We start from the raw sequence: 13,660 nt of genomic DNA, 5'->3' as shown, positions 1-13,660 counted from the left end.
TTTTGTTTTATTTGAAAGCGTGTTCGCATAATGACTGATAGAAGCCTCTGACCATTAATAATGCGTCATCATTTCTAATATTTATAGCACATGATAAGTCTTTATAGAATTTATTTGAGTTGGCTACAGAGAATCCTACTGGTAGTTCGCGTGTGGAATAAGCTCCCCATGTAGCAACACCGAGTATCTCCCCGGTTTTCATGTGTACTATTGCGCTGCCTTCTACACCATGATAATTATTGCATTTTTCGTTGTTCTTGTCGAATTCTTTGCGAGTACAGGAGTAGTAGCAAGGAACAAAGAAACCTCTTATGATGTATTTGTATGTGTAAATATAGGAACACATGTTGATGTCAATAATAACTGGCATCTCGGACAGCGTGAACTTCCTGTCGGCCGCTTTTATTCTGTGCAAACCCTGTAACAATGATTTGTATAAATTATGTTTCAATAGTCGCTAAATATTAAACCAAGTGATTAAGACAACATACCAATTGAGGCGTGGGTCCCACACCCACTAACCCACATACCCATTCGCCGCCTGCCTGACGTCAACTGTCGTCGGGTATGCCATTATTGCCTAAGCTATGTGTCCCTTAATCGCATCGTACGACATTTACGCCAGGATATGGAGTGGATTTATTTTCGTGCAACAAAGTGAAGAAAAAGTACGAAAGCAGACACGGGTTGCGGCGCTTTGTGGCTAAGGAAGAAACCAGAAAAACGCTCAGATGAGAGAGAGAGAGAGAGACGTAAATCCATAAGAGAAAAATGCTTAATGTGATGTAAATAATGTTATTAGTGAGAAAGAAATAAATTTTTATTATTATTTATTTTACCTTCTCCGTGGTATATCCAACAACCTTATACACAGCTTTATTTGCCGAGATGCCCAAGTCAGCAAACCACTGAAAATTGTCGCCAGTCCTATTTGCTTTTTTAAATAACTTTGCTATATTCCATTTGACCTTAGCATCGATTTTTCCGACGACTATCAACCCTATATCGTCGAAGAGTTGCTTGCTCTGATTTGAAGGCAGGATGAAGGCTTGCGTTGGGAACCTTTGATTTCTGTAGAGCACTGATGTGAAGTCTACTTTTAAACTGCAAGAGAAAAAAAAACACTGAGCCAGCTAGTCATCTCTCGGGCTGTAACTACGTATAGTTTCTTCTCATAGACGGTGAGCCAGCAACCTGTCTCGATTCCACCGATAAGCCCGCCAGCTTCAGCTAAAGCCTTCGATTTTCGTCGCAACTTTTGCCTATGTCACAGATTACATTCCTATGTCTACTTCGTAAGGGGTAAGGGTATAAAATCGTTATTATTGTCATCTGTTGCCATTTTTATTGCGATACGCGGGACTGAAGGCAGATGCTGGGACGACTTACGACAACCTTTGTAAAAAAATATTAATCTTCGTGTCTACCCAAGATACCGTATCTTACCACTTCGTGTGTATACCTCAAGGACATACCTATTACACTCAGCAAGGAGTACACCCACCTGTATAAACATTACTATATAAACTCAGCACGCAGTCCACCCACTTATATACACTCAGCTCGCAGTTCACCCACTTATATACACTCAGCAATCAGTCCACCCACCTATATACACTCAGCAAGCAGTCCACCCACCTATATACACTCAGCAAGCAGTCCACCCACCTATATACACTCAGCAAGCAGTCCACCCACCTGTATACACTCAGCAAGCAGTCCACACACCTATATAAGCTCAGCATGCAGTCCACCCACCTGTATATACACCTGGCGGCGGTCATAAAGATTCTCTTCTCGACACAGACCGCGGTGCACGCATATGGGCCGGGCTCAGTCTTCGAGTGGATCACCTTGGCTACCCACCGGTACTTGTCCTCGTTTGCCGGCGTCGCGTTAACTTGATAACCATCAAGGGAATGGAAGACTGTAGATTGTAATGGTTAGTGGATAGGCTACTCTACACATCGTCTATGCTTTCTTTATGACCATGTTGTGTATTATTGAGAAAAAAACAGCATTGCCCTGCCCATTCAATAGTAAGTCAGGAAGATCACATTACTTAGAAGGCCCTATTTTAGTCAAGAGAGCCATAGATACTGGTCATGACTACAATGAGAATACGACTATGATGATGAGTAAACTTATATTTGATGTAAGTATATGAAAGTGACTAGAGAGGCCTAATTTCTGAACAGCTCAGGAAAATGCCTATACTTATTATATTAATCTTTATGCCTATGGTCTTGGTCTGACAACTAGGGGTGACACTGCGAAATAGACACGAAAACGTAGGAAATCGGATCTTGGGCTCCGACGCTCAACGGCTGAGGAAGAAGCCGGGAAAATGCGAGAGAGATTGTATACCTATTGTACCTCTTGTTTGTTCCCAAACATAAGTAAAATAATATTTCTATTATTTCACACACATAATATTTCTATGATACACACAAGTATGATTCAAATCATAATCCAAGTTAGTAGTATTCTTCGAACGCATGTCATCCTTCGGCTCAGCAGACTCCGAAAGCTGTAGTGACTGTTTGTACAGCTCATACAGATCGTTCATGTCGAAATCTGCATGTGTCTCGAGAAATATCACGAGTAAAACGCACAAGCAAACGACACAGTATAAAATAACACGCATTTTTATTATATTAATCGTATATTTTTATAGCCAATATTTGTAACAATACATATATGCATATAATAAAACAGTAAAAAAGTTGTCTGTACATTTAATATAATTTCAAAAAAATAATTTAGGGCGATGTAGAAGCAGAAAAAAGTCTGTATGTCTGTTTGTATAATCTCCGGATCTACTGAACGGATTTGAATGAAACTTTTTTGTTGTATAGCTATTAAGCCTGGGTAACATATAGGGTAAATGATTTTGAAAACTGGAACACATAATGGAGAACAATGATGGTACAGCTAAATATACTATAGGAAATATTGAAGTGACGACTTAACAAATGTTATTCAGCCTGATGAGCATTTTCTGCTGAGATACAAAAATCTAAGATCTGATACACCTGACCTACAGGAAATATAGAAATGACGCCATAACAAAAGTCGTTCAGTCTGATGAGCATTTTCTGTTGAGGTATAATAATTGAAGATCTGGAACACCTGAAGAAGAGTCATAATAGTTCAGCTAAACTATAGAAAGTATACTTTTCAGTCTGATTAGCATCTTTTGTATGTATAGGTATTGTTACATTTGTCTGTACAATTACATTTCCCTAATAATTTTGACTCCTTACCAAAAATTGTTCGGCCACGCGAACGAAGTCGCGGCCATCAGCTAATTTGTAATAAAATAACAGTGAAAAATAAACTCACGAGTAGGTAAGTCCGAGGTCAAAAAGTGTTTTTACAAATCCTTACATATTACAAAACCAAGTCCTGTCTGTTTGCGATAAATTCAACTGCACTGATTTTCATTAGGTTTTCACCCATAGATCGTATGATTGCTGTAGAATTTATTGTTTTTACTCGAGCGAAAACGGGACTGGCTGCTAGTTCCATCAATAAAAGAAACTACTTATTTAGTTCTTCGTATAACCACGCGTCCATTTGTTAAATAAAAAACATTAAACTTCAACTTTCAAGGTTTACTTTTTACGTTGGCCCCGGGCTTCACGGCGTCACAGCCCCGAATGTGTTCAAAAGATATGAAAGAAAACAATTGCACTCGATAAATATACTTTTATTACATGAATCACGGCTTTACAATCCAACTGTGGAAATAATACATTTCGGACAAAACATGTCTATCTAAACAATCTCATATTTGTCAGGGTGGAAGCTTATGTCCTGAGAGTAATCCACCGGACTGCCATCTTCGGCTTGTGTCACTTTGACAGCTGTCAGTTGGGCGAGGGAAGTCTCCGAAGTCCACGTCACTGTCAGCGGGAAGAAATCGTTGGGGATGGCCGGGGTCACACTGGGAAACAATTATTGGATCACTAGCTGCATTCTATTAACTAGTTGTTCGCCGCGAACTAAATAAATTTATTACAAAATTATGATTATTTCAAAAACGACTGAACCGATTTTGATGCCCCACGTACTTAAAAGTTCTATTGACATAATTAAAAGAATTAAGAATTAAAAATTATTTATTTCTCGAAATTAATTACATGCATATAAATTAACATATGATCCCGCACTAGGCTAGGCCTGTGTCGTGGGCATCGAGTAAAAATCGTTACATTTAACAAACAAAAACTTCCTTTTTTTCCATTTTGTTGCGCCATGCAACAAAATGGAAAAAAAAGGAAATTAATTTGAATCAATAAATAAATTGATAAAATAAGATAAATGCAATTCAGACTCTCATTATAGTAAAATAGAAAGCAGTCAATACAATTTAAATTACAATAGTTTTGGATGGATTATAAAATAATATAAAAAATAAATATATTTAAAAATAGCTATAGTAAACAAAAAATAATTCACTAATAAATTAACAACAATATATATCAAATAACAACAATATATATTTAATATTTAAAATAGTGTTGGAATGCAATTTGAGAAAATGTTATGATTATGAAATAATTACAAATAAAATAATATGCAGAAAACATTCTGCATCTTGGTAAAACCAGAAAAGAAATAAATCAAATATACGTTTTTTTATTACACTCAGTGGGCTCGATCTAATATCGCACGATTTGACAATTTTGTTATAAGTATAGGGGAACATAATATTTTCAAAGCGCTGGGCAAACGCTGAATTAACGAAAATTCGTCTGCTTGCTAAATCATTGTAATTTGGAAGTCGAAGAGCGCATTTGTGATTGAACAAGATGGCGCGAAAAAGAAACGGCTTTTGCACGCTTAGAACTTGAGTGTCCTCATACAAAAGTAAAGTGTCGAAACGTTTAGGCTTACGAAGAGATACTTTAAAAACAGTCTTTGGGCTCGCTCTAGAATGATCATGTTAGATTTTGCAGCTCCGCCAGAAGACAATAGTTTATTATACTCTGACAAAGTGATAGATAGACAGTTTTTAACAGAGGGCCATCGGTAGCCTCTCGCAGCAGTCTCATAGTGGGAATTAGTTTACGAACTCTTATAGTAGTAATGACAATGTGTTTGTCAAAGCAAAGTTTATCGTCCAACTCCCTACCCAAATATTTTGTCGACCCAGATTTTAATACAAGGTGACAGTCGCAGCTTGGCTGGAGTTGTCTCCCGCGAGAGGTAACACAACGAAACACTAAAGCTGTGTCATCAGCATCACAAATGAGATTGACAGACTCTATATACTTATTAAATTTCATCATAACAGACCAACGGTTCGAAAGTTATCGCGTTACAAACATACATGCAAAATAAATATTTTTGCCCCAAGTCGCTCGCTCGGTCAATTAAATAAAAAATTATTGCACCCGGGTGGGATCACCATTTTTATATTAAATTATTTAGTATTTTTTTTATTAAAAAATGTAAATAAAGAAATGAAAGATTTTTTATTAAAAAATGTACATATATTTTTTTAAATATTAAATGCTTTACATTTGTTATGCTGATGACACAGCTTTAGTATTTCGTGCGTTCCCTCTCGTGAGAGAGGATAGGTATGAAAATGGATAATAAAAAACTCACGTGAACTCGAGGCTTCCAGTTTTCTGTTGAGCGTTGACCACTGGGATGCTCCATATCAATGACCTGCCCTTCTGCGTGTAGCTGCCCTCCCATTGGTGGACCACCACTTGAGTGTTGCCAGAACTGAAAATGTTTGAAATCGCATTATTAAAAAAATGATTAACATAAATCATATTTTTTGTGATCTTCTTCTTTTCAAGTGAGTTATACTAACACTGATGGTGACTGATTTTAATCAGTCGCCTAAAGGCACCTGATGTGACTTTTATTACTATCTACCGACATTTAGTGGCAAGTTGTCGCATACACACTCGTGAATATAAACTGTCAACCAGTGCACAGGTTACCTCACGATGTTTTCCTTCACTGGAAGAATATGGGTGGTGGTCAATGAAAATTGCTATACAAAGTCAGATTAGTATACATACTATAGAAAAAAAGGTGGATAAAAAGGTCCCAGTTTCGCATTCTACTCAAGCCACTGAGTTTGTAAACCAATCTGACTCAGTTCACATCGACCACCACTTACTTCCGGTGAAAGAAAACATCTTATGGAAACCTGCACACTGGTCGATTATCAATTTGTGTGTGAAATGGAGAAGACAACGGCAAATCACTCCATTAACAATGCCTAGAAGGTAGCTATGTGTTTCACTCCACATAATGACCACGACCATCAGCCATGAGGAATACGACCATGAAGAATGATGAAGAAGATATATTTTTTTAATAGCTCTTTAAGTTCCACTCCTGGGCAAAAGCCTCCCCTAACTACCTTCACGCATTCCTTGGTGTTATCTTGCCATTGTTTGTGGAAGAAGAAAGAAATAAATAAAATACTCACGGCAGAGGAATGGTGATGTTGACGTCGGAGAGCGTGAGGTGTGGTTGTTCCAACTCGTACTCGATGTTCACGTCGCAGCCGCCGTTGGCGCCTTCCGACGGCCAACAATTCACTGTACACAATGAAAAAAACAAATTTTCACTTCTCTCTCTCTCTCTCTCTCTCTCTCTCTCTCATATTAGTAAAGTGTGACATTGTGATTGTATGTTACGCCACCTAAAAATCGATTTTTAGATCTAGATCATGAAGCTTACAAATTTATTTTATGCGCTAAATATAATCTCTTTATTTTCTAGGTGTTTAATTCCCACCGCTGGGCAAAAGCCTCGTACAAAAGTAAAATGCTCTAGAGCAAGAAATTAAAGTTAGAGTAGTTCGTCAAAAATCCTTTTTCTTCAATTTCTTGCCAGACTGTATATATCATACATTTCATTCACTCCTGTTGGCAGGCAACACTGTTTATCAACCAATCCTAACCATTCTATTTGGTATTGCAATGGCGAGAAGGTTGTCAAAAATCTGTTTTCTTCACTTTTTTGCCAGATTGTATCATACATTTCATTCATTTCAGTCACCTTCCGCTCACTACTGAGCATAGGCGTCTATATATTAAACATACCATAGCATAACTTTTTATAAGTTTATTTTTTAGTTTTCAAAGTCACACACTAGCCTGTGGCTTTGCGGCCTGGCTATAGATATAGTTTGTGGTTTTGCACCGAAATACATTTTGTCAAGGTTGCTTTGTACCAGCTAAGAGAACACAGCGCATTCATTTATTTTCTATTGTAAATATACACAAATAAAACTTGTAAACAAGTTTATTTTTGAGACAAATTAAAAACCCCCGACTTTTAATATTCATTTCGCTACAACTTATGAACGACTGAACCGATTTTGATCAAACATATCTAAGAACCACCGCATAAAAATTAGCTATCAAATAAAAAAAGCGCATCCAAATCGGTTCGTCCGTTGATGAGCTACAGTGCCACGTACACAGACAGACACACTAAGCGGTCAGACTTATAATAACACCCCTCTTTTTGCGTCGGGGGTTAATAAGTTAGTTACCAGAGAGTGGCGCCAGCTTGTCATCCGCCCCAGCGCCAGTCAATCTCCACTTGAGGACTCCCACGTCGCTGTGGAGAGGGAATGGCCTCTGGCTCTGCTTCAGTCCGATTACGCCAGAAGAACGGAACGCTTCTTTATCGACGTTAGGGTGAGTCTGTTACGGAACGATGTTTCGAAAATATTTAATGACATGAAAAAATATAATCACATCTCATTATAGGTATCACAAAAATATATAATAAGAATAAATATTAAGATAATATAATATGATATGTTTTAAAACCCTCAAACTAGTGTTACAGAGATAACTTTGTAAATTTTATTATGTGTTAAACTTATATACCGTATTGGAGCAAAATGCCAGCTGCATACTGTCGCACAACATAAACACATGCCCACACGAATGCGTGAAAACTACTTATTTTGTATGAGTGCTTTTATTTACCACAACAAAAAACCAGCGATGTATACCGAATCCCCGAAAGTTTGGCGCACCGCGCGACGACAGTGTGAAGCCGGCATTATAAAAAAAATCAAAATTCTTTATTCAATTTACATTGATATACATGACATAATGACGTCAAAAAAACTATTTAAGCGAAGAAGAAGAAGCGGCGCAACAAACTTCACCGCAGGTAGGTCTAATAGGTATGTTTATGTATATATAGTAGTTCGTCAAAAATCAGTCTTTTTCACTTTCTTGCCAAACTGTATATATCATACATTTCATTCACTCCTGTGGGCTGGCAACACTGTTTAAAAAAAAGTTGACAAGGTTACCTGCAGCTGCAGAGATCTAGAATCCTTGTTGTCGACGTGCACGTGAATGCGACCGAACTGTTCGTTACTGATGCGCAGCGTCAGCAAACCTGTCATTACATATACAACGTGTTATGAACAGGGTGGCGTGACGTCAGGCGGCCGGCCGGTCGAAAAATTACAGGTGACTTTTTATAATTTTAAGATTTAAGTCTTATATATATACATATATATAGACAAAATCACCATAATCACATGGATTAGTCGACGTCCGTGGCCTAATGGTCATCACGCCGGACTGCTACACTGGTCCCGGGTTCGATTCTCGGTCAGGTCAAATTATATTTTACACAGATTGACCTGGATCTTGGATGTTTATCTATATATCATGCATATATAGACATAGAATATAGTATCGTTGAGTTAGTATCCCATAACACAAGTCTCGAACTTACTTTGGGGCCAACTCGATCTGTGTGATTTGTCCCTATATATTTATTTATATTTATCACACAGATTTAGTTAGCCCCAAAGTTCGGGACTTGTGTTATGAAAAAACTATCAAAGATGCTATATATTATATATAACATATACAGATTAACATCCATTCGCTTATGTCTTACGTGACAGCCGAGAATGAAGCCTGAAAAACGCGAGGTTGTGACATTTCTTCTCAGCAGTGGTCGCTTCGAAGTGCTAGTAGCTTCGATAAATATTACATAAGTAGCTTTTATCGGGCGGCTTCGCCCGCGTGAATTTTACACTGGAGAATTTATTTTTCCGGGATGTAAGATATACTCTATGTCCTTTTCTGTACTTCAAACTACGTGTCTGCATTTCAAGAAGATTGGTTGAGTAGATAGAGCGTGAAGAGGTAACAAATTTATTTTCGCATTTATAATATTAGTTAGGATGAAAATTTACAAATAAATTGTACTGTAAAATGTACTTTATTTCAATTACCTGAGAGTTCAAAGTTCTGTATATCGCCATCGCGGCCGGCCACCAAATTGAGCCGCTCCTCAAATCGCAAGTGAACACTGCAAAATATTATATTTGTCGAATTGAAATTGGACAGATTTGAACATTTTGGGCGTTGGTCCCGCCCAAAATAAGACCACTTCATATTCTCCCTTGGATGTTGTAAGAAGCGATTAAGCAACGTATACTCTCGGCAGCTAAAAGGTAACAATGGCATTCCCAATTGTTTAATTTCTTTTTGGTTGGCTTTTCGGCTACGCTAGCCGGCGCCGGCATCACAGCCGTATCGCATATAGATGAAGCTGCGCTCTGGCAGCTTCATCTAAATTAATACTACACTAGTTGTTCGCCGCGAACTTAGACCTCGCGAACATTTTGAGAGTTTTGATGAGTTTATACAAAATGGGGAATATTTCAAAAACGATTTCACCGATTTTGTTGCCTCACGAACTTAAAAATTCTATTGGCCGATCCCACATACTTTTTAAATTTCATCAAATCCATACAAAAAAAAAAAAAATTTTGCCCCAGGTTGATTTGTAGATTGTTTTTTCACTCACAGCTTCTGGTTGGCGGGCAGCGGTTTATCGGGCACGGCAGCAGTCGCGGGCGCCGCGGCCGCGTCGCCCTCCGAGCGCAGGCGCGACACGAACGAGTCCGCGTCGGCGCCGCGCGACCCCAGCTTCATGGCCGACCGTCCCGACGGACGACTGCTACAATATTATACGTACTACATTGTTCAGCGAGAAATCGGAAAATCATAGATTCCAACGAGGGTGAATGTTGACACCCGAGACGTTAGTCGAGAGCCGCATATAGTACATTGTTCAGCGAGAAATGAAAATCATAGATTCCAACGAGGGTGAATGTTGACAACCGAGACGTTAGTCGAGAGCCGCATATAGTACATTGTTCAGCGAGAAATGAAAATCATAGATTCCAACGAGGGTGAATGTTGACAAACACACGAGTTGTGAATCGTACTTTCTTTCGAGTGATACATAGTGCTTATACGACACCTGCCTACGGAGATAACAAAAATAATAGAATTAATAAGATGAGATGAAAATAAAAATAAGAATAATTGATTCAACCGAACTAGCATGGTCTCGATAGCTCAGTGGTTAAGAGTGCACTGTCCCGAATAGACAGGGGCGCGGGTTCAATTCCCGCTCGATTCCAGATATTTTCTTCTCATTATTATTTTCAAAATGTCCAATCTGTCAAATCTTTCAAAGAAGTGATGTAAATAAATGAGGGCGTTGTCTCCTGTTGACGACAATAAAAACTTGTGGAAAAATATAAATTTTTGTGAACAATTTGTATATTCATTGTATTGTACAATGTCTGCCTGTATATCTACAACACCAGGGTGTATCTCTACAACACCTGGGTGTATCTCTACAACAACTGGGTGTATCTCTACAACAACTGGGTGTTATCTCTATAACACCTGAGTGATACCTGGGTGTATCTCTAAAATACCTGGGTGTAAGTCTACAATACCTAAGCGTTTCTCTGCAACACCTGCGTGTATCTGCACAATACCTGGGTGTATCTCTGACCGGGGCAGAAGTGGGCACTCTCTCCATAGCGGGCTCAGATCCGGAGCTCATGCTGGACCCGAAGCCCCCTCCGAATGAGGTCTGGGACCGGATGGGTTGCCCCCGCTTGGCTGCCTCGAGTCGTTCCCTTTGGAGCTCCTTGGCTCGTTCGCGCATGCGATTCGCTGCTTCGCGTTCTTGCGTCTGTGTGAATGCATTCAAATTATATTTCTAACAAATTGAATAAAATATTCTGGCAAAACTAAACTGAAATTAACTCGGCCTTCGCATGAAGACACCATGTAAATACAAGTAATACATATCAAATTAAATTGTTTAAACCCCTTCCATACGTCCCAGTTTTACGGCCAATTTGATTAGATTGATAATCAAATTGGGTCGTGTGGACGGAATATTAAATTCAAGGTCATTGGGTGGTCGGTATCACTCGATTTGGGATTGCTCAATCAATTACTGACATTTAGTGTTTACGTATGGACGCACGATCTGATTGTACACAATTCAATCGGCAATCAAATTGGGCAATCAGAATGTATCGTGTGGAAGGGTTTTTAGTGCAATTGCCAAGTCAATGTATTTATTTAAAACATAATAGATTTTTAATATTTTGTTATTTAATTAAAAATCTTACCTGTCTAACAGCTTGGTAGATTTTCTCCTCATGAGAGTCCATTTCAACAAATGAACGAACCTGAAAAGATAATGTTATAAGAATTTTTTGAAACTAGCTTTAGCTGGCGGCATCGCCCGCGTTTTATTTCGTGTGTGCGCTCATAACTTATTATATATCTTCTAAGCAACGTGTCGCGATGAAACCTATACCAGATTTCAAGTTAGACTGATGGTGCACCCAGGATCTAGACGTTGAAACTCCTCAACAGTTTACTGCACGGACATAATTTTTTCGTCACACATTGGATGCAATAAGATCTATCTGACAACAATAAAAGCTTGTGTCAAAAACTAAATTTTTGTAAAAAACTTATTTCCTTTTCCAGTAAAAGTATATAAAATGTGTACAAAAAACATGTGATATAAGGCTAAATAAAATATAAAATATTAGATTTTGCCCGCGTTAATTTTACGGGATAAAAGGTACCCTATGTCCTTCTCCATACTTCACACTACATGTGTGCAAAATTTCAAGAAGATTGGTTGAGTACATAGAGTATGAAGAACAAATAAACATGCAAAATTACTTTTGCATTTATGATATTAGGATGATGATTGATCAAAATTGGTTTAGCTAAGTTGTAGTTTGGTATATGCAAATAATAAATTTTTCTATTTCCAAATAAATCAGATTCAACTAAAAATACAAGTGCTGCGGTTACCTGCGCCAAGTTAACGCTCTCCCTGTAGCCGAGGGCGACGATCTCATCAAATGCAAACAACAAGTCAAAAGCTTGGTTGATTACTTCGGCTTCCGTCAGCTGTGTGCAGTATTCGGGCACCTGAAGAATATACATTTATAAAGACCATCATATGTTTTTTTGCCATCTTTAAGGATTCCTACTATTGGATGTAGCTTTTTAAATAAAACAAATCTGATTTGGTAATAATCAGATATTCCCATGCTTGCATTATAAGGCCTGAATTTTGATTCAAATTAAAAATGTTTATTGCCCTATATTATGCATCAGCACTAAACACACTATTTGTTTGGTACGACATGAACCCTGTCGGGTATTTGGAAAGGTGGATCACATGATAAGTTACGCAAGTTCTATTATTAGCAGCTACCACTGCATTCTATGTATTAGCAAAAATAATTAACTTTTCATAATTCATTTATTTTTATGAGTTACATTAAAAAGCAGATAATATATTTAACATACCACTCTGCTAAACAAGCGCAGTGTCTCCAGATCCTCTAGAATGTTGCTGGCCTTAGTTGTGATGAGCAGCATGTACAGTTTGTCCAATGGTTGGTACACATATCTACAATAATAAAAATATCTAAAGTATCAAATATTGTTCATACTCCATATAAAAATAGTGGCAGTCGGCCTTGCTTGAATATAAACCAATATGTATTTTGTGTATGTAATCTGCAGTTTAAAAATACTGAACTTGGTGATCAAAATTGTAAAAGTAAATTTAAAAAATCATATTTACTCAACATTAGCTGTTGCTAATGTACCCCCTCACCAGGCCTTAGCAATACAATGTATCTATAGTTTTACCTGACAGAATCAGTCTCCACAAACGTGTGCTGGCGGCCACCAGGCATGAGCTTCGGGAAGGTCGCCAGTAAGCCCTCGATGCGGGCTTTGCTCATCTCTACGAACTGTCTGGAGACAAGAGCTGTAAACATGAATAATATGTTGTAATGCTTTTTTCAAAAAATTTTAAAGTTTAAATTCAGGTAAATGTTCACAAAAACGTTTCTACTACCTTTCCCTGACTTCGTACATACTGTAGCTGCTATCAGCACCTGAAATTGTATTAAAATTCATTTGTGAAACGTAAACATAAGCCGGACGCACAAACAATATTTTTATATGACTATCATTTTTTTGATCACAGGTATCACTTTATCAAATAATATGTGAGAGTAAACAAGATTTATTACCATGTTAAATTTCTCTTATGTGTGGCAAATTACATGAAAAATTAAAAACTAATAGGAAAATTATTGAAAAATCTACAGCGATAGATAGATGACGTGTTGACAATACATACAATGACATTTATTGTTGACATTTTTTTTTTTATTTCGTGGCTCCATCGTTCGCCATAACGATGTTGCTATTATTTTGATATTTTATTTCACTCAATCGTGCTGTCTGACCTGCGCACTGACTGGCTGAACCAC

The 13,660-nt window shown here is 37.8% G+C and overlaps 2 protein-coding genes across 3 annotated transcripts; both read right to left on the bottom strand.

Moving 5' to 3' along the window:
- Nucleotides 1-7: 7 nt before the first annotated feature.
- On the bottom strand, nt 8-2,693 carry LOC128681195 (uncharacterized). Its single transcript, XM_053764921.1, has 4 exons — nt 2,452-2,693; nt 1,759-1,927; nt 840-1,104; nt 8-418 (listed from the first exon to the last, which is right to left on the bottom strand). Exons 1-4 carry the CDS (start codon nt 2,645-2,647, stop codon nt 8-10), a joined length of 1,041 nt encoding a protein of 346 aa, XP_053620896.1. The 5' UTR covers nt 2,648-2,693.
- Nucleotides 2,694-3,696: 1,003 nt separating this feature from the next.
- Nucleotides 3,697-13,540, bottom strand: deltaCOP (Coat Protein (coatomer) delta). Of its 2 annotated transcripts, none has more exons than XM_053764595.1 (14): nt 13,418-13,540; nt 13,240-13,279; nt 13,029-13,149; nt 12,681-12,783; nt 12,177-12,296; nt 11,474-11,533; nt 10,826-11,025; nt 9,838-9,990; nt 9,260-9,336; nt 8,318-8,406; nt 7,538-7,691; nt 6,464-6,575; nt 5,620-5,742; nt 3,697-3,949 (listed from the first exon to the last, which is right to left on the bottom strand). In XM_053764595.1, exons 1-14 carry the CDS (start codon nt 13,418-13,420, stop codon nt 3,781-3,783), a joined length of 1,524 nt encoding a protein of 507 aa, XP_053620570.1. In that variant the 5' UTR covers nt 13,421-13,540; the 3' UTR covers nt 3,697-3,780. The 2 variants fall into 2 exon arrangements, with proteins under 2 accessions (XP_053620570.1, XP_053620572.1); XM_053764597.1 differs by having other exon boundaries at nt 9,838-9,987.
- Between the last annotated feature and the right edge of the window lie 120 nt (nt 13,541-13,660).

The sequence above is a fragment of the Plodia interpunctella genome, chromosome 26 (assembly GCF_027563975.2).
Source record: "Plodia interpunctella isolate USDA-ARS_2022_Savannah chromosome 26, ilPloInte3.2, whole genome shotgun sequence".
Classification (NCBI taxonomy): domain Eukaryota; kingdom Metazoa; phylum Arthropoda; class Insecta; order Lepidoptera; family Pyralidae; genus Plodia; species Plodia interpunctella.
Note: the sequence above shows the minus strand (reverse complement) of the source record. Positions and strands in the feature narration are given on the sequence as shown.